This window comes from Peromyscus leucopus, chromosome 6 (assembly GCF_004664715.2).
Source record: "Peromyscus leucopus breed LL Stock chromosome 6, UCI_PerLeu_2.1, whole genome shotgun sequence".
In the NCBI taxonomy this organism is placed as follows: domain Eukaryota; kingdom Metazoa; phylum Chordata; class Mammalia; order Rodentia; family Cricetidae; genus Peromyscus; species Peromyscus leucopus.
Window position 1 is genome coordinate 57,722,626 of NC_051068.1, and position 22,521 is coordinate 57,745,146.

Consider the following 22,521-nt stretch of genomic DNA (forward strand, 5'->3'; position numbering starts at 1 on the left):
AGCATGGACTTGCTCACTTAGACAGTTCTTTCCTTTTTCATGGCATTACGTGTCAATTCTCAAATTGATGAGACACCTTCTGTCATTATTTCTCAATGTTCCAATAAAATCTTCTCCATCTGGACATTTTAAAAGATCGCAGCTTTCACTGTGGCTCTGTGCTGTTCACCAAATGGCACAATGCACATAAGAGACTGAGTGTCCAGGCTGTTCCAGGCCTGGAACACAGCTCAGTGAAGACTCATTGCAGATCTTTGTTTCCTGTTAACTCTTGTGCCTACACAGAGTCCTTTCCAATCTCCTAGATACACACTAAGAGAAAAACCCAGAAGACTGCCGCAGCAGCTAGTAATCATGCCACCAAAGAGAAATTTCATCTTGAACAACTAACTTCCTCCAGATTCAGGTCACTGACTGCTACTGACTTGAAAACACTATTGTTTGAAACATTTGTTCTTTTTTTTTTTTTGTTTTTTTTTTTGTTTGTTTGTTTGTTTTGTGTGTGTGTGTGTCTTTCTGTCATACCAGGCTCTTTTCTGAAGTATAAGCTGATACTCCATAAATCCTAAAAAGAAGCCTGTATATGCATAAGTACAAAGCCTTTGTGGAGTCCTGTCTATCACATGGCCTAGAATAAACTTGCAGCTTGCATCTGCTGCCTCTTTCCCTTTTTTCACTATATTTTTCATGAGGTGGTGCAGAGATCCTTTCCAACAAACAAGGTCATAGCTGCTCAAAGACCATGAGGAAAAACAAAGATTGTTTTACTACTCTTTTTTTTTTTTTTTTTTGGTTTTTCAAGACAGGGTTTCTCCATGTAGCTTGTTTTACTACTCTTTGAAAGCCCATTTTAGAAATAAAAACACACATTCAATAATCTAAATAGATTGGCTATAAGTAAGAAATAAAAAACCCAAAGAAATATAATTAGCCAATCTGCTTTTCAATATATATTGAATTGACAAGAATCCTGATGAGAACATGACCGGCTCTTAGAAGAACTCAGTTTTCATTTCATTGTGTTACTCATACACTATGTAGGAAATCAGAAATAAAATATTTTCAAGATATTATTATTATATGATCTACAATATATGATTGATAATTTTTTGACATATCATATTTCTAGATTTAACTTTCTCATACATGTCTATCAATTTTAGATATTATATATTAAAAACTCAAGTGAGAATGCAAACAGTAAGTTTATAAAATGCAGTGACAGAAAAATGGATAATTAAACAGTTAAACTTTATATTTTAAAGGTTTCCCTTAGTATAGAATTTCAACATTTCTTGAGAAAATATTGTTGTGAAGATATTTATATCGCATCATAATAAATAGAACTAGTTTAAAGATATAGATTAAATTATAAACCTAAAGCAACCAAATAAAATATTTCATTTATTATCCATAAAATATAATTGGACAATATTTTTAAAATATGAATGACGATCATTCCAAATTAATATATTCAATTAAAAATATTATGTAGTAACTCTGGGGAGATTTCTTTGTATTTTCGAGCACTGGTTAATTCTCCAAATGATCAGGGTTAAGTTTGCAGCACCCACATGAGGGCTCCCAACTATCTGTAACTCCAGTTCTAGGGAATCCTAAGCCCTCATCTGGAATCTACAGTGATTGTGTGCATATGGTGCACAGACATAGATGCAGATGAAACACTCATATTCATAAATTACAAATACATAAATCTTAATAAAAACATAGTAGCTAGTAAAATAATGCCAATTAATTCACCTACCAGATTTGCAATGATATAATGGTACCCTTTAACATGTTTTCCAATGGTAATAACCTAGCAAGGATAAAAACACAAACATTTAATATATATGAAAAACAATGATACAAAATTACTGATATGATGATCTGATTAGCAAAAGATAGAATTTGGGGTCTTATGTTCCACTAGTCATGTTTAATAAAACATTTTTAGCAAATACAGAGAATGTTTCTTAGGAAAAAGTAATAATTCACTTTAGTGCTTAGTAAATGTTACCTATTAAAAAGTCAACCACTAAATCAAAATAACTCATTTTTTTTAATTCAATAGTGAAAATATGTCCATATATTTTGGAGAGAAATATAGATTCAAGTAAATTTAATCCATAGCAAGTCATAAATTTATTTCTATTGTTATATATATTTGTCTTCCTAATAAACAACCACCTAAAAAATCTGAAATATCATAACTGCACATCTATATACAATAGGCATACATTGAGTTTATAAAGTGATAAGGGGACATTAATAAGCAAATATATTATTATTATTATCAATACACTTATAGCTTAGTTCAAATGAATATTTATAGCTTTAGGCAACAAAGTAGCCAAGAAGCTAATTTCTCTTCATAAATCTGAGTCAAGCAAGACAAGCTTACATCTTGGAATGAGAGATTACTCTAGCAATGGTCAGAGAACCTTTGGACACTACCGAGTCACATTTCCTTTCGCTGACTTCTACCACTGACACAAAGAATAGGTGCAGATGAATGGGCTTGATGTAGTAAAGTACAGAGATTCACCGAGTGATAAATGCACTGTAAAATGAAAGTAACTTAGGTGAACAATGCATTTAATTCCCTTAATCTAATAGCCTTCATAGCTCACAATCCAAAGTTCAGAGAAGTGTGGTTTACTTTCTTTCATGATTGGAATGTTTGAGGGGAAGCAGTGACATACGCCCACTGCTTATCATCTCCAGAGAGTACTGTACTGCATTTTGGTACCACGGAGTAGGGAGGGGGAGTTCAAATAGACAGCTCCTGCTAAATTCATCAGACCCTCCAATGTATCATAAAATTGAAAATTATAAGATGAACCATGTAAGACTAGGGTCATTAATATTCAAAATAATTTCTTTAGTTTGTATTGTGTTATTTTAGAAAAGGTTCCACTGTGTAATCCAGTCCCTCCTTGAACTCAGCATGTAGGTCAACCTGAACTCAAACTCTCAGTGACCCTCTGCCTCAGCCTCCACAGTGCTGGGATTCCAAGTGTGTACCATCATCCTTTCCATTTTTAAGGGAAATAATCAAGCCAATGAAAAACATGAAACTGTAAGCTAAAAAGAAATATGCAAAGTATTAGTTCACTTTCCTGATCCTCTGGCTCCCCTTATTATTAAACAAATGACTAACACTAACAGTGAACCTGTAAGCTTCTCCAGGTTTACCCTTCCCACCCTCTGCACTCAGACCACAGGGGTTTTCTTAACTGTTTTGCACAATAGCACACTTATTTAAAACTCCTCAGGATTTTGTCTCCTCACTTGGAAATTTCTTCATGTTACCACATACATGTATTATTAACATGCAAGATGTAACCAATTTCAGCCTAATGGTCACCTCCTGGCTGAAGACTTGCATGGTTGTCCATCACCCAAGACAATGTTAGGTGCTAGCATCAACACATTTGGTCCAAGAGCAAGGACACAATTCCAGAAAAGATTTTTACAGAGCACCATGCTGATATTGTGTGACAGCTGTTTGAAAAGAATTCAGGGTTATATAGCCTTCTTACCCATTTTTACATCACACAACTAAATTGCCTTTTCCAAGAAAACAGATCCTCCACATTGAAGGCAGAAGCTTGAACAAAAGATTCCTTTTAAGTGAAAAATATTCTAATTCATCTCAGCTTAATCAACATGCATTATGTCCATAAATACTTTAAGAACATCTGTTGATTCTGCCTATTGAGCAAGCTACAGTGCTAATGTCCCTGTTTTCCATCTGAGACTTAAAATGAACAGTACAAATGAAAGCAGTTGTCTCTATTTCTGTTTACTGAGAAAAAGAAGGGATATGGAATTCACTAGGTTACAGTCTTTATAGATGTTAGTGCAGGCCATAGTAGCCATTATAATTTTGCTTTACAATAGCAACTAGTATTATACAATAGATAATTAATGCTAATTTCCAAGTGTTTTGATGGCTGCACACTTCTCTCATCTGATCACAGCTAGAAATAAACGTCTTTTGGGTTTTATCAGATAATGTTAAAATAGTCCTAATCTAATGCAGGTTAATTCTGTTGCTAATTTCCAGATGCCGTGAAGATAAAAGTTTTATCTGATCTCCATTCTCTTGCAAATACCAGTTGAGTGAATTAACAATAGAGTGTCCTTTTTTTGTTGTTGTTAGAATGTGCCTTATCAACACCTTGTACTTGGTGAATGCTGCTTCTTGAAGAACACCCTAACTTACTCTAAATTATTACTTTCCATAATCCTCTCCCAGAACAATTTGTTCTTTTCAGTCATGGATCATCCATGTTATGATTATGTAACTACAGCATTAACTTCTTTCTTTGATGGGGTTTACCATGTTTTATTTAATGATGTTTCTTTAGACATATTTTAGTGTCTGTACAAAAAGCCATAGAGACCTGGAATATTTATTCAAAAAATTAGTAAATGGCTCAAAGCTAGCCAAATATTACCTTCTGTGTATACTTTGCATAGATCACTCCTCTCAAGAGATGAGTAGATCCAGCTGGGTGGTGGTGGTGCATGGCTTTAATCCCAGCACTTGGGAAGCAGAGCCAGGTGGATCTCTGTAAGTTCAAGCCCAGCCTGGTCTACAGAGCGAGATCCAGGCCAGGCAACAAAACTACACAGGGAAACCCTGTCTCAAAAAATGGGTAGATCCTCATCCATCCATTGTAGATCACTTCCATAGTTTAGATCTTATATGATCCATCCATATCCCATGTGTTAAAGGCTTGGTCCTCAATTTGGGACTATTAGAAAGTGGTACGAGCTTCATGAGATAGGATATAGTGTAAGAAATATAGAACATTAGAGGAATCTCCTGGAGGGGATAGAGAAACCCTGATCTCTTCCCACCTCTCGTTTGCTTTCCAGCCACACTGAAGTGAACTGTTTGCTCCCGTACATACATCTATCATTATATGTAGTTGTCCACCTAGCTGGAAAATTACCGGCAACTAGCTATGGATAAATATTTCCAACATAATGAGCCCAGATCAACAGTACCTCTCTAGAATTTGTTTTACCCTATTATTTGTTAGAGTAACAGAAAGCTAAATAACACAACTTTCTATGTTATAGTTCTTAGTACCTTATCTGTATTCATTTTCTTCCCATATAGTAAGCTCTTGAGGTTCTAATAGCTGCCTTTCTTGCCATTCTTTGCATCCTTCACTTAGATAATAATGCTGATTAATTGACATGCCATCCATTTGTGCACTCATTTAATGTATTTATAGACATGTATTTATGACATATAAATGTTAAACAATGCTTCTTAAGTGAGGTACTACATGGAGACTTGCATAACTATAATTACAGGTTTTGCTTCAAATGTTGCTTTTTATGGTCCCAGTGTGTTGTGCAATTTCCCTATTCATGTTTTTGAAAGATACAGTTGTTTTCATTGTGTTTATTACAAAGAAGCAGAAATATTTACATTTTTAAACCAGACTAGTGAATATTATTAAAATTCAGCTTTACTGAAAACCTCCCATGAAATTAACTGTGATTTTGAAGGGAGCATTCCAACAAGTGGCCTATTCTAACAGCAATCTTAACTTCATCTCCGGAGATGAGAATCAAGATTTTTAAATTGAAATTATTCTACTCTCTTGCATACAACTGATTCTTTTACAGGTCACATTAGTTTGATTTAGGTTATTAAGTCATTAAGACACTCCACTTTTTATTCCTTAAGGTCTATATTTTATATTAATTGAGGCTTCTAAACACTTGTTTCTAGAATTAATGTCTTGAATACTTTAGTGAATTTCGGTTTTTATCTCAAAGGCTAGGAGCATAAATGCATACACAACTGTATATTTCTTTCTAATCTAATGTACTTTCAAGGAAGAAGCAGCTGCAGTCTCTCTTCCCCTCTCTGTCTCTGTCTCTGTCTCTCTCTCTCTCTCTGTCTCTCTCTCTCTCTGTCTCTCTGTCTCTCTGTCTCTCTGTCTCTCTCTCTGTCTCTCTCTCTCTCTCTCACACACACACACACACATACACACATCAAAAAAGATTAGTGAAGGATTCCTTACTAAGCAAATTGTGAAGCATGCTTGGTCAGTTTCTCTGCCTTAAAGCACTGAGGATCTGGTTTCTTACTGTATTCTTATCTTACAACTTCATGATTGCCCCATCTTGAAAGGTCTTATCTAAAGCAAGGCGGTATGATAAGAATGGACAAAAGCATTCTCGTGTCTGATACAATTTTTTTTCTAACATCCAAATGAATACTGTTGACTTCCCACATCGTGAACATGGTCTAATTGTATTTCCTTCATATTTTAATTTCATAGATTACAATTTTAAGTGGACACAAATTTTCTAATATATATGCAAAACCAAAATATACTTCTTACAAAAACTGCCTCCTCTTTCTAGAGATGTAGACATAGTGTGCTGGTCTAAATAAGAATAACCTCCATAGGTCCATATATTTTAATGCTTAGTCACCAGGTAGTGGAACTATTTAATAGGATTAGAATGACTAGGAAGAATGACATTGTTGGAGGAAGTGTGTCACTGGAGGTGGGCTTTGAGGTTTTGAAAGCCCATGACAGACCCTACATCACTCTCTGTGCCTTCAGATCAGAATGAAGCTCTCCAGTACCATGCCTGCCATGCCTGCTACCATGTTCGCTGGCATGATTATAATGGATTACACCTCTGAAACTGTAAGTAAGTCCCTAATTAAATGAATTCTCTTGGAAGAGTTGACACAGGCTCTTTATAGCAATGAATACTGACTAAGACACATAGGTATAAAATAACACAGACTTTGCACATTGTATTAAAATAATTATGTATAAACCTCAAACCAATTCACTTTTGCATTAAGACATCAGATTGGCTTTGACTTAATTAAATCTAAAGTTTCCAGCGAGGAAAAGAATGAAAGTTTAAAACAAAGCTTATTTAAAATACCAGCATTTGATATTATATATTGAAGTTATTCAATGATAAAAATCAATCTGTCAGCATTATTGACATTGCTTACTGAAGCTAGGGATAATTCAATTGATGATCTTTGCTGCATTGTACATGAACTATAAACTGAAAACTGCTGTTCAAGCATCTTGCAGGATGGTCCTTGCCAGTGCTGATGCTGCATTCATAGTCTATATTTGGCAGAAAACAGAGGAACAAACCTGGTCCACAATGTCATTCACTTTATCCCTTTCACAGTCAAGGATTACACGCCGTTCTTTTTTTAACTCCAGATCTTGAAAGAGCGATCTGTAGGTCTCATCTTTCTTGTCATTGTTAATGTTCCCCACATTGATAGCAGTCACCTGCCATTTCTTCTCAGCAGCAGAATCCAGCACAGCTTGCAGTGTTGATAAGCCTGGGAAGACAATGGGCAAGGATGACTGATGAAGATACTGGAGAATCTCAGAACCAGAATGGGAAATGGCCAGATCCACATTGTTAAGCTTGATGTATTTCTGCAGCTATGCGGAGGCCGAATTCTGACAGAAGCTATGATTTTTTTTTTTTATCAGTATCTGCTTTGTCCATGTGAGATTAAATAGGCAAAAACAAACTGCCAAAGGAAATTTAGATCACATTCTTTATAACTCTGAGATGTGCTTCTTGTAACATGCTGACATACAAGATCTCCAATATCTCTAAATTAACTAAAATGAAAAAAAAATCCCATATCCCACTTTATAGAAGGTAAAATAGTTTTAGCTGTATGTGATAGTCCACCATTTTGTACTAGTAACTTGATGGGGTTTAGACCACATGGACTCCCTGAGCAGCTGAATACCACAGTCAGTGATAGCTAAAGGCTGCCCTGTAACCTTTGTTGTTCCAGTCAGCAGCAGAATGAGGGCTTTTTTTTTCCTTCTGTAGCCTTCTGTCATGTTTTTGTTTTTGGAATTGCTCTTGTGGATATTAAATTGTTCATCTATTAATCAGATGGTGGCAGCTGTTTCTCTATACAGATTTATCTCATATCCTAAATATAAGACTATTTTTCTACTTGTTAGTAATTTTTGTTAGAGTGTGATATTACTTCATTGTGGTATTTAATTATACATAAACTGTAGCTTGTTTAGAACTTTAGGATCAACAACCGGGGTTGGGATTGTTTCTTGAAAAGCTAAATCTACAGTTTAGTACTACAAAAATAGTAGATGTCCTTTTCTTCCATATAATTTTTCAGTTGTTCTCACTAAAGCCAAGTTCATCATGTAGAAGAATAACTTCATGGAAACATGATCTCAAGGCCCCATAAAGAATTCAGATTCAATATATTATCTTCTTCATTCTAGAACGATCTGTATAATTCTAAAAGTACACTGATCTGTTTTTATCTATATGGTGTATGATTCACCTGATTTGAGCACATTTGTTTATAATCTAAGTTCAAATACTAAATTTACAATGGCCAGGAAGAGAGCAGCTATCTGTTTTTTCCATCAACATTTCAAGCTATAAAAAGTCATTGACAATCATATGAATTTAGTGTTAGTCATAAGTAGACAAAGTGATTTAGGATATCTTTTGATATTGACGAACAAGTAAATTCCCCAAAGAAACTATATGCCAAAGGCTGAAGGTGCCATTTGTAGCTCTTTCAATAAAGATGAGGAAAATGCAGCATCAGTCAAAATCATAATGGCAATAGACTCAAGGACCTAATGTTTATTTGATTTAAATGCATGAAATCATAATTAAAATAAGCATTAAAATATTTGTTTTCTTTAAATGGGTGACAACCAATTAATTATTTTGAAAACAAAAACAAGCAAGAACTGTGGGGTTGCAGAGGCTTTTCCTATGTGGAATATACTCAAGGTGAAGATAAAAATCAAGGTTTTTATTTTTCCTTTAGACAAAATCCAGCTAATACACAATAAATGCACATGAGTTCAGAATCAATACTGTGTGACTTCCAATGAAGTTAGTGAGTCAAGGCAACAACTGTCAACTGTTCTGTGCCACTTAGTACACAGTTGGACTGATATGCAAAACTGAATCTTTATCAGGCTATACATTTACAGGGAATATATGAGTATATAATGAGCCCCACGGTGTTTAGATTATCAAAATCTAGAATAGGAAGTAGATCATATAACAACAATTCTAAGAAAATACATTAACCAACCATGGTACATAGAACTCATGTTTATCCTTCTCTCAACAATTAACAATGTTTATATATATATATATATATATATATATATATATATATATATATATATATATATATAAGAGAACTGCATATACATGAAAAACTGATGATGGTTATTATTTTATTCTAAAGAAATGAAGGGTGATAAGAATATAAGATAAAACAATAAAAGTTTTTATGTAGTATTCATTGTGAAAGGGGTTAAAAATTCATGGCACCCTGGGTGTGGTGCCACTACTCTGTAATCTTAGTTCTGAAGCAGTAAAACCATGAGTTTTAGACTTAGTCGCTAAACAAATGCATGACAATCTTTCTAATGTAGTTTATAATGAAAATTGAAAATACTTTACCTTCATAGACAGTACATAATAGAGTGAACTCAAATCAATCTGGGGGAGATTAACCAAAGCCCCTTGTGTCTGCTTTTATAATAAAAGGTAGAGGTAAACATGAATTTATCAAGGGGTGGCATAGATTCCCCCATCACTTAGAAAAAAACTTTCAGTCATAAAAGCCTAGAATCCATCGTAAAGCACCCGTGATTGCTGTTCACTCTTGGCAAATTCAATCTCCCCAGGTTGTAACTCAAGTGCCTTGTCAGCTTCTCATCACCAATAAAGGCAGAACACATACAACTGGCCACCTCATCAACTCAACAGCTATAAGCTGCTTGGAAATATTTTTTGTAACTACTCCATTGTCTTTTCTATCTTCCAGTTATCAGACATGTGCCTTCAGTCACCTTAAAAACATAAGGGTCATGCTCTCCCCATTTTATCATATAGCCATCCTTGGGAGCCTCCTTTACTGTATGCACTAAGATATTTTATTAAAGAATGAAATTTCCACACTGAAAACTTTGAGTGTTAATGTATTTGGCATTGTCTTGTCTTTGACAGATACTGTAAGAAAATTTACATATAAATTCACTTATAAATGTGTAAGTAGATTTCATCAAGTGATAAATTTAAGCCTAGAATTTATTGGCATTTCACAATGTCAAAGAATATAGAGATAATATATAAAATAAAAGATAATGGATTTTTTTTAACAAACTTAACTTTCAAACTCATTTATTCTGTGTGACAAGTAATGTGCACTCAGTATAGACTCTCCATTATTAAAACTCTTAGTATTAATATTTTGGAAGCTGTGTAACCTGACACAAATTACTTCTTTTTAAAAGCTCAACTTCCCAAGTAGTGCTATATCAGATTTGCTACATTCTGTCAGTTGACATTGCATAATAGCACATCAGTCATTTACAAGCTGAGGTCTGATCTCACCCCAAATTTGAGAGACTGTTGCACCTTGCTCAGGAATCGACTCTCTTAGATTATTTTTCAGAGGTAGCCACAGACTCTCTCAAGATCAGCTACTTAATTTCCTCATTCCTCACAGCTGATAATCTTGTAAGATTTCTATTGACAGATTTCTTCACACTTCATTCGAGACTTTCAAGTCATGAGACTGACTCACTGCCTGCTTCACCAAGTGGGCAATGTTTTTGAAATTACATACCACTAAAAATGTGTGTTCTAGCTATGAAGATGTGACTAACCTCTTCTTTGGCAACCCAACACCACACTGCTGTTCTCTTGGCCCTACAATGTAATTATGAAATAAAGCAAGCTGAGTTCTTTTCCTTGTCATATGAAATGGCACAGAGATTTCTCCATCAGTACATGAAGCCCTTAATTAAGATAGAAATGTGTGTGTGAATCAGAAGCTCTACATAAACACTGGTTTATGTAAAGCTATCAGTGAGCATTATTCACTCAACCCAGATACCTATTCTGCTGTATCATGTCATCTTGCTTACTTCTTATTTCTAAACAATTTAGCAAGAAGAAAGATGTTGAAATAAATAGCTGTCCATGTAAAATTGGAAGAAAAAATAAAAAAGTATCTCCCCTTTTAATCATTTTAAATAGAACCTTAAAACTTTCCAGTTATGAGTCCAAAATTAAGTTCTTAACGCTACTTAGTTCTTAAACATTTGGATTTAGAAAGAAATGGCTAGTTCAACATTGTTAACAATAGGCTTTGTATGCATAACCTAATTCTAAGCTGACAATTTTCCTAAAATTCAAAAAATGACTAGCAGCAATGCTAATTTCATATAGACTCACTGTCCATGACAGTAAGAGAAAATCAGAGAAAAATTTTAGCTTAAAATTCCTTTCATTTACTTATTAAGGGCTGAAATTTAAAGTGATAACTGCTGGAAGGCATATTCCATTCAGAACTGTCTTCATTCTTTATTTCTTTATTTATTTTTTTGGTTTTTCGAGACACGATTTCTCTGCGCAGCTTTGCGCCTTTCCTGGAGCTCACTTGGTAGCCCAGGCTGGCCTCAAACTCACAGAGATCCGCCTGGCTCTGCCTCCCGAGTGCTGGGATTAAAGGCATGCGCCACCATTGCCCGGCTTCATTCTTAAAATTATTATATTTTGCATAAAAATTTCACAATCTCACTCATTCTAGGCAGTGTAATTAATTTGTATACTCACTAACTCATTGCACGGTGCCTAAAGTAGATTATATTAACATGAATTGCCCCATCAGTTTTTCCAGAACATCAGGGGAAAAAATATAGTTTTGAAGCATTTTAGTTCTATGCCAGGTGATTTCTTTGACCTGACATCACTTTGAGGGCTAAACAGTGTTCATTCAAAATTAAAACCAAGGCACAAATATAGAAATGAGGCATTGATCCTGCTTTCACTTACTGCACAGAGAAATGTATCACTTTTCTTTATTGACATTGAACCAATAAACACATTATTAGACTCAAATTAAAATATATTGCACCTGTATCCAAAGATCAAAATTATAAGGCCTAATGGGCTGGCCGAGGTGGCCCATTACTCTAGTTAAATATGTTACAATGCTCCATCTCACTACTCCCAGTGCACTAATAGCACAAGGCTTTCAGGAAGGGCACAGAGTCCTCAAGGAGTATCAGGCTCCTGCCAAGTAGATGGGTAAAGAGAAGACACTAGCGATTCTGAAATGTCAGCCGGAATGGGAAGAACAGCATCTGATTTCCTGTCACCAGGAAACTGAGATTCGTGGAAGACGATTCTATACAAAGACCACAGCACCCAAGGCTTCCCACATTTCTGCTGTGATGTAACCACAGCCTTTGGAAACACAGTTCAATTAATTACAGTATTAGCTAAAAGCAGCATGATGAAACAGAATATGTCTAAGTCTCTTTCATCTGGTTTATAAATTTGGGGAGAACATTGTTGGGGAGGGAATTTCCATGTCTAGGTCTCATGATATTCAAAGGAACTTTTATTTTATTTTATTCAACATAGTGTAACACTATACACTACACAAATCCATGTAATCAAGGAGGTAGAGAGGGAAGCATATTGAGAAGGGAACCTGCAATGATGTCCGTTAATAGAGGAAATTATGGGACCTCCTAAAAAGGCATGATCAGTAAGAATAAGGCAGCACAGGAGGCCCTCCACAGCAGGTAAGGGTACGGTGGAGAGGCAGCCCACGAGGCAAATAGGGAAAGGGCAAAGAAAGAGCGGTTCACAGGATGAATGCATGGATAACTTTAACATCATGCAGAGTGATAAAAATGAAGCCACTAATAAGACAAAAGTAGTCAGCAATAACTCCATTTCCATTAGCTAAATAAAACATCACATAAAGGCCAAGGCCCTGTCTGCATTTGAGAGTCTTACATATTTATCTCTGGAAAGAGTTGTCAGTGGAAGGCTTGTGTAACACTTAACACATTAAAACATCTGGCAGCTACATGATAATACCTCAAAAGTGTGCCCATCAGGTCACTTTGGCTTTAATATATAATTACTTAATATCATGACACTAAGGCCATGGCATATAATTACTTAATATCATGACACTTTGGCCAACAGATGCACTTGACTCAAATAAATTTGTATAATTTAATAATTGGAGATTATCTCATCCTTCCCGTTTTATTTAATATTTTGAAAGTATTAATAAAAATGCTGTAAAATGCCCCAGATTCTCTTTGCAAGTGCATATGTCTGCCAGTCCTCACTTGACAGTTCCCCAGCTCCTTTTATTGCTGAGCATCTCTCTTCCAGTCTTTGTGTTTCTCTTCCTCTGTTTATACAGCTGATGTCTATTTGAATATTTTTGAGACTCACATTTTTTTTCATTGAAAATAGATTCTTCTCTCATACAATATATTCTGACCACAGACCACAGTTTCCCCTCCCTCCACTCCTCCCAGTTTCCCACAATCTCCTCTCTCCCCCAGATTTACTCCTCCATAGTTGCTCTTCAGAAAAGAGCAGGCCTCCAAGAGACAACAGCCGAACAGGACAAAACAAGATACAGTAGCACAAGGCAAAAGCCCTCATGTGGAGACTGAATAAGGCAATAAGAGGAAAAGAGTCCCAAGAGCAGGCAAAAGAGTCAGAGATAAACTCACTTTTAACCAATGGGAATACCAGAGTGAAGACAAGGCTAAGGGTGAGGAACATTCCTAAACTAATGCCATATTTGGCCTCATCCACAAGTAAAATTTGTTCATCTTCTACACTTTCAACTTAGCAAGCATGATTCAGCTTCTAATATCAGGTCAAATTTAAGATGCCCAAACATTTAACTCATTCAGTGAATGTCAAAACTGTGTCTAGCATTACCTGTAGCTCTGCATGTCTAGTTATGAACCTCACACCCTGGGTAAGGAGTGCTCCTGGGTAGTGCCTTCCTGCAGCTAACACTAATGCCATAAATAACAAATAGACCTTATGCTGGGTGACTAAATCAGTCCCTGGGATGTAGTGGAAGTTCAATAAATAGTTCTGGAGTGACACAGTCAATGACACTATTAATTATGAATTGTTATACACCCTAGGAAGGTAAATAAAACATTGCTTTGTAAGAAAATGCCAGTATGACAGGTGTCTCTCAGGAAATGATATATGGAAGCAGACATCAAGAGGCTCTACAAACTTGAGCTATGTGCAGACCTTTGAGGTGAAAGAGTTTGGCCCGTTTCAGAAAGTGAAAGAAGGTCAATCAGATTTGGGATTTATATTTAGTGAATAAGCAAGTCTCAAGAACTCACTGGAGAACAGGGCGGGACTCAAATATTATAAAGCCTGAAAGCCAGGGCTAGAATTTCAATCTTATCCTCATTATAGTGTGAAGAAGTCATTGAAGTCTTTCAAGCAAGTGGGAGGCAGTTTGATGCTGAAACAACAACAACATTTAAAATAATTCTGACTGCTTTATTGAAAATGGGTCACATAGAGACTAGTATGGCATTAAGGAGATGAAGTACTGGACATGTGGTGGTACATTGACCTGGAAAGATAGGTCCAGAAAAGAAGCCTATAGATATGAAATACATATAGAATGAAATAACAGCACTACAATGCAAGTGTGAGAAATTGATTTAAAATATACCCAACTTCTGGAAGAGTTCTAGGGAAATCAAGTCCTAAAAAAGTGGCCACAGGGCAAAAGGGAAGGCTAAATACCCATAAGCTCAGTTTTAGAACCTTTTTTTTTTTTTTTAAATCACATTCACAGGAAGCCCATATTAAAGTCATCCTGAACCTTGAAATCCACATTTATCATCATGACTCTGTCTGTAGTTTTCATGCATAGTGTAGATATCAAATCTTCCTTCTCAAAGCACTGAGCAAAGATGTCTAGCTTGAGCAGGCCTGCTTCTGAACCACAGCAGCCAAGTCTGGGTGATCAATGGAGAATGGACTGATGCTGGTTCCCTTCCAGTCTTCCCTTCAGCATAACTAGGTGCCCTGTCTTTGTCAAAATGGACTTCTGAATTTCATTTGAAATTGTAAGTACTCCAAGAAGTGAGCTGCTGATGGATTCAGTGTGAAGATTAGCTCCACTTATATAAAAATCTTTACCCTCTTGTCTGTGCTTATAGGTACTCTCCAAAGACACATAAACATCCACACAAAATGTTTCATACCATCCGGTGTGTGCACAGACTCATGTAAGCTCTCTATAGAACTGATGAATGTTAAGAAGACTTTGGCTCCAAAACCCCAAAAGCAGACCTTCTAGTATTAACCTTCAAAACAAAGAGTATAGAAACATAAAAAAAATTCCCCATCCCCTAATTAGTGCACTCATATAACACATAAACAATCCTGTGGAATTATATAGGGCAGCTTGGGTTGGATACTAGAGGCCTGTGCTGGACTATCCTACATACAAGTAGTCATGACCTCAGAGCAGCTGGTGACTTTTCTCAGGTTCAAAGACCTTATTTTAAAAGCAAGGCTACTTCCTGCCTGATAAATCTTTTACACTGAACAAGATTTAGTAACTATAAACTACTACAAATCTTCCTGTTTATATGCTTGTGTGAATTCCCTTTAAGTCACTCATCCTCTAATTAGGAACATAGCCGTTCTGGGGTCTTTGTAGCTCACACGTCAAGCTGTTCTATGCTAGGACTGAACACTAAGTCATTACATTGTCACAGATTATCCCTATCAACTGTGCTCTCAAATATTAAGTTGTGCATTCTGTTCCTCTTGATTATGTGCCTGTGTTTTTGTTGTTGTGTCTTGTTCTGTTTTTTTGTTGTTATTGTTGGTTTATTTGGTTTTGGTTTTTGTTTTGTTTTATTGTGTTTTACTTTAAGCATATATACATACTAAAATTGCATTATTCATTTACACAGTAAAATTAAACAACAAAATTCTTGGGCCTTCATACACCTTTATATTACTAAAGCAGCACATATAAATACCAAGGGCAAATGCAGTGTTTGACTGATTAAAAAGGGTTACATTCTGTCACCTACCTCTGTCACTGTCGTAGAGGTATGCAAACTTGTCCCATTGGTAGTACTCGATCAAACTAAGGAGTGCTCCTTTGAGGTCAGGTCGCATCTGGATGACGAATGGATGTGTGCCATCTGTTGGGAAGCTGGGTGTGATGAAGGACACATGGAGTGTCCCACAGAATGATGTTATGGTATTTACAGACTTCTTGTCATAAAATCCAAAGATTGCGTAGACTCCTCTTGAGAACTGGGAACAGACTAGAAATTGGAAATACAAAAGGAGAAGTTATTTAATCATTGTGTGATCACATGGATTGTCCTGAAATGCAATAATCATATAAAGTACAAAATCATTACCAGATCAAACGAAATAGTAAGTGAATATCAATGATTCATCAAAATTTAAGGGAACTTATTCACTTAGCATTCAATTAAGTGATTAAAAAACACTATACAGGATAAAAAGTAGCAGATAAGGCTACAAGAAAATGCATAGATTATGTAACATGCTTAATGGATAAATGTGTTTTAGGACAGATTTTTTAAATGTATAAGACATTAAGGTTCTAATTTTTATTTTAATTAAAATGTAATTAAATCTCAATCCAATCCCTCTTATGTCCCCTTCCCCATTTCATCTCAAATTTATGATCTCCTTTTCTTCACTTATTACTGTTGTATACACATAAATACATAAATACAACCTGCTGAGTATTTTTTTTTGCTTGTGTGTATATGATTTCAAGGCTGAGAACTTTTTATTGGGTAACCAACTAGACGCTCATCCCTGAGAGAGGCTAATTCTTTCTCCCTTAGCAGCCATTATCTGTCTGTAGAATTTTTGTCTAGGAGTGGCATCCCACGGGATTCATCCCTTTCACTTTATCATGCCTAGTGTTAATTTTAAAAACAAACTGTAGTTATTTTGAGCCATAGAACCCACATTAAGAAGCCAGACATAGTGTCATGCATTAGTAATACCAACATTGGGGAGATGGAGACAGGAAGATCCCTGGGATTCACTAGTCAACTGGCCTAGCCTAATCAATAAACCCCAGATTCAAGGAGAGGCCCTGTATAAAAATAAAGTAGAATACTATCACAGGGAACAACACTCAAATAAGAATTCTGTCTTCATCATGGACATACATGCACACATGAGCATGGTCACTGGCAGATTTCTTCAGTCTAATAGGAATGGTCTTTTGAAACATCAACATGACTATATCTCTTTTGGGAAGTAAAAGCTACTTGGTTCTGGACTACAATGCTCTATTTCCATCTGTGACAGTCTTCTAGTCACCAGCGCAGGTGATCAGAGGCTTTTGATGGATGCATAGCTGGTATTTTCCAAATGTTGCTGAACATTTTCCAAATGAATTAACTCCACATGAAGGTAAAACCAATACTGTCTTATTTCACTGTGTCTCTTCACGAAGAAAAGTAGAAATAAATTTGTCTCATGAACAAGAACCTTGCTAAAATAGATGCAGATTCTAATAAGCAAATCAGGATGATCAATAAATAATAGCCAACATTTCAATAATTAAGTAATGTAATTGAATGGATAGTGATATCAGCTATTCCTCTGAGTGGTCCATATTTCTAAACAATTTCTCTTTTCCTGTAAATATTTCTTGGCATTCTGCTTACTTCTGTTGATCTAACTAACATAAGCTTTCTGGGTTTTTAGGTTACATCTGTATAATATATTTTATATCCCATCTTTTGTTTTTAATCTTCTGCAGAATGGGCTGATAATATCAGAGAATATTAGGTGACTTTTCATATACTCCAAGATGAAATTATAGCGTTTTATTTATGTCCATATTATTTGTCCTCCTCTAGGAAAAATAAAAGGTAGTCTTTAATATATTTGATGGCTGTGTCTGTTCATCATATAGATGAAAAAGACCTTTGGCTATTAAGTCTTATAGGCAAACTCCACAATGATCTCTTACTTTGTGCATGGATACATGCATACTGACATGGGAATCTTAAATTTAAATTGGTTATAATTTTTGTTAAATCTTAGATTGATGAAGTGTGACATCTGAAAAGGGAGGATTGATGTAAAATTCTGTCTGGATCTTCTTTATTTGATTTCCAGTGAAAGGTTGGCATGGCATCTAGACACTATGGGGCTATCATGCAATATGATTTATTGATGGAGTTTCCTCTCTTAATGCAATAGTTTCTGTGATGGAAAGAGCAGCCACAGCATCACCTGAATGCTTGAAAAGGAAGTCACTGCTTGAATACAGAATCTCAGTGAGGAGCCATATCTTTCATTTTCCATTGGTTTAGACTGCGTTGCCAAGAGACCTTTGTGTTTTGTATCCAGCTGGAAGCACTAACCTTTGTCTCAATAAGAACATGTTGTACAAAACTTTTTAAAGAAACGACAGCTATTTTAACTCAGAAACCATTTTTTCTAGGAAATTCTGACAATTCTTCAGTAAATATTATTTTACAAAAATGGTCTTTGTCTTCTGACAACCCTTGGTCATCCTCCCCCTATCATATTACCTTTCATGAATTATAATGACTTTCTTTTTTTCCTACTGTACTCTATTTTTTGGATATTTCTCTCATAATATCCCATTTCTACACATTCCATTTGACCAATATGTCTCAGTCATGGCCACTACCCCAAGATATGGTAAGAGTGTCATTGAGGTCTATGAGCAAGCATCTTAGCTGAGGTACTGTTTCCAAGTTCTCAATAACAAACTGAGAAGGGAAACTTAATTATCATGTTACTTCAGTGACTCACATCCAAATGTCCAAGACCTCCTTCTGCAGTCTCATACTGTTGTTTCCCCAGTGGAGCGCTGCATTTGAATTTGTATTGCTGCCACAGGTGCCTGATAGGTATTTGATAAGAAAGCTCTCTTTTCATTCTTTTCACATGCATGTAGTAAAAGTCTATGGTAGAACTGAGTTCAATTCATAGATGTCAGGAATCAGAGTGAGATGAAGAAAGGACCAGTGTAAGTTGTCACTCCCAAGAGCATGCCCACAATGACCTATTGCCTCCAGGTTGGCACTAACTTCCACTTTCTTTCAATTTCCTAAAAAATTCACAAACTGGAGAGCAAGCATTTAACATTAGCAAGAGGTAAAGGGGGCAGTGCCTATTCACATTTTAACATTTTGTTCTGCCTTCCAAAGGCTTCTACCCATCTCATAATGAAGAATGAGTTGTCTATCTCTGAGAGTGAACATTATTTTAGTTGTTATGAAATTGGTTTAAAGTCCATATGCAAAGTCTCTTCTGAAACACATGCCAAACTCTTACCCATGACCCACTATAAAGTCAAACAGAAGGTTATGTATTTCCATGACACAAATAACAAAATATAAATCCAATTCTAAAATACAGTAATAGGGATAACAAGGAAGGCAAGAAGGGGAAGAAGGAGGAGGAAGGGGAGGAGGAAGAGGAAGAGAAGAAGAAGAAGAAGAAGAAGAAGAAGAAGAAGAAGAAGAAGAAGAAGAAGAAGAAGAAGAAGAAGAAGAACAAGAACAAGAACAAGAAGAACAAGAAGAAGAACAAGAAGAAGAAGAACAAGAAGAACAAGAAGAAGAACAAGAAGAAGAAGAACAAGAAGAAGAACAAGAAGAAGAACAAGAAGAAAATCTAGCAGGGAAAACAGTAATTTTTTCAGCACAGTGTAAAATTCAGGATACCCCAGATGCATGGTGTCATGATGTGAACTTCAATGGGCTTTAGTATCTCCAATACTATGGCTTTGACATCTTATATTTCACATTGGATGCCTGCTTCCTGCTTGCAGGTTTCCTCGAGAGATGTTCCACATTTCTGGCATCTCTAAACTCACTCCCAAAGCTTTCATGCTCTACCATCTCAGGGAATCTTTTGGGGGATTGTAACCTTGGTATACATTCTTTCACATTTCATTGTTTTTAATTTCAAAATCTAGATGAGATCCTCTGTGACACTTTAACTGTTGCTACTTTATCCTCCCTCAGTTCATAGAGATGAATCTGACTGGGGAGACAGGGAATGAAGAAGAAATTACACACATACACACACACAAAAAAAAAATATTTGGGATTAGGTAGTCTGGGCCTTATGAGAAAGAGAGACTGCAGCATCTTGGGAGCTCAACATGTTCTTATAGAGTTGAACGTCGAGGCAGGGTTATTGCACACAGCTGAATAAGGAACAGGGTTATTACAGATAAGTAATGGTTTATGGTATAAAGCTGCATCAAGGAGGCAAATTTATCTAATCTTGGTAGGAGCAGCCCTTGTAAGAGAACAGTCTTCAGACTGTAAGAATCTAGGAGTAGAGAGCAATGGTGGGCATTTTCTGTATATACTATTAACATCCACACTTGGAGCCCTAAGTAAGGCTTTGCTATTTCCTCCTAAGCCTTACTGCAGTGGCAGGTTCTTTGCTATTTCCCTATGGGTCTGAAGCTAGCGTCCTCAACATGGTCATGCTTATGTTAACAGCACATATTCGCTCAGGACTTCATTAACTCCAGGCTTCCTTCTCTTTTCATATCTTGTCATAGACATGTAGATAAAACTAGCATCTTGTGTATAACTTCAAGGACTGCTGCCTTCTGAGCATTGGCCACCCTTCTTCGGACAGTGTATATAGAAGCCTGTGGTTGTGTAGGTTTCTGAATGTGAAGAAATACTTCCCCCAGCAGCCCCGTGAACCAGAGGACTACAGAGCACTTTTAAGCCAGTTTGCCTTTTATGAACTCATCAGCTCTGGATTTGATGTGGTCTTGTTTATACTTAGGATGTCTTCATGGCATCTTTTCTTTTTCCCAGTTGAAAGTGCTTAACTTATTTTTAATGGTGCTATTCTTGCTAACAAGTATATCTTACTTGGCTTCAAGTTTGCTCCTTTTCTGGCAAAACTGCTTTCCTAAGACTTCTGTTCTACTCTTTGTTCACAATTCTCACTATAAAGCTGGCTAAAAGATTTTCTAACAATGCTGCAGCCAAGTTGCTGAACTGTCTCAAACATTCTTTCACCAGCTTAAACTCAGCTACCCATGGGGTCTCAGGAAATGGACAACAGGTAGAGAAATTCATCATCATAACAAAACATAAATAGCTTTGATTCCTACTCTCAGTAAAATCTTTATTCCCAAGAATACTTCTTGTATTCTCATTTCCAAATTTTCATGCTTAGGTTTATTGATAGCAACGAAAACATTCTTAGCACTAGCTTTCTGTCTTATTTGGAATTAATAATAATTTATATCATTGTAACACCATATGACATAATCAGTTTAATGAAATAAGAACTTCTTTTAGTTTTTGGTTTCAGAGGTTTCGTCACCCATAATTCTCTGCTTTTGTCATTCTGGGCTCTTGATCATGCATAGTATCATGGTCATATAAATGTGTGGCAGAGGAGTCTTCCCTTATAGCACATAGCAAGAAAAGAGACAGAAACAGAAACTGGTGGCCAGCCTCCATTGGCATACCCACAATGACCAATCTAGACATCACATCATGTAAATTCCTACCATTTCTCCAAAATAATTCTACCAGCATGAGAACCAAACATACAACTTATGTGCCTGTAAGAATACTTCATAATTGAATTGTAACCAGCACGGATGGATACAGAAACCTATTGACACATTAAACACCAAAATTAAGTGAGGTAATTTGAATTAATTAGAAATGTGCTTATTTATATCATTTCCATCTCTACTTTATTCCCCAATGATGTTTCTAAAGGATAGAGTTTCCTCCCTGCCCTATATCTTCTACAGAAAGAAGGTTTAAAACTACATAGATTACCCAAAACAGTGTGCTATTAACTCTGGGGAAAATATGGAAAAAAATAACAAGCTTTCTAAAATGAAGTAGACAATGTCAGAACTTCTGAACAGTCATCATAGATATAAAAGACACAGACAAACAACACAGAGTTTCAACTCTAGCTTCATAGCCTATACAGCAGTTTTGCACATTATTGTAAGTTTCTGAATGATTAAGCTGATTACCGTAAGAAGGTCACATATAACTTGGGGTTAAAAAATGATTGCAAAGGAGTTAGTGAAGATATTCTTGTTGAGTTCTACTTGAGTTAAATATTTAATAACAACATTGAAGAACTCAGCAAAGTAAAATCCTTCCATAAGACATTTTAGGTCAAACCATAGAAGTAATAATCTCCTGGGTGTAAGTAACTTGCTGATTATTTCACTTTTTATTACAAGAACAGATGATACAAGCTCTCAACAATGCTGATGGTGCATCCTATACTTCCATCCTCTTGGGTCTTTCTGCTCACTGGTGCTGCTAATGTGGCATTCACGATATAGTCTGAAAGACTGTACATCATTGTTTGGTAGAATAAAGAGCTGTGTATGATTGAGTTTTGTCTTCCATTGTTTACATTTATACATTGGTCTTCACTTTCATGAAATGGTGTGAGCTTCTTCATAAGCAGGAAGACAACAGCCCCTCTGTAGTTCAACTTGTAGTCTGGTCCTAGATCCATCAAGAAGGATAACCACCCTTATAATATAGTTAGCACAAGAGACCTTTACCTCTCATG

At 35.9% G+C, this 22,521-nt stretch overlaps 1 protein-coding gene across 3 annotated transcripts in view; it reads right to left on the reverse strand.

Moving 5' to 3' along the window:
* Positions 1–22,521, reverse strand: part of Gria2 (glutamate ionotropic receptor AMPA type subunit 2) — a 131,349-nt gene that overhangs the window by 48,628 nt on the left and 60,200 nt on the right. For all 3 annotated transcript variants that reach the window (XM_028880125.2, XM_028880122.2, XM_028880121.2), the window contains exons 3-5: positions 15,975–16,214; positions 7,170–7,366; positions 1,766–1,819 (exon numbers count right to left, since the gene is read on the reverse strand). In XM_028880125.2, the coding sequence (XP_028735958.1) occupies positions 1,766–1,819; positions 7,170–7,366; positions 15,975–16,214 (491 nt within the window). The remainder of the gene's footprint in view (positions 1–1,765; positions 1,820–7,169; positions 7,367–15,974; positions 16,215–22,521) is intronic.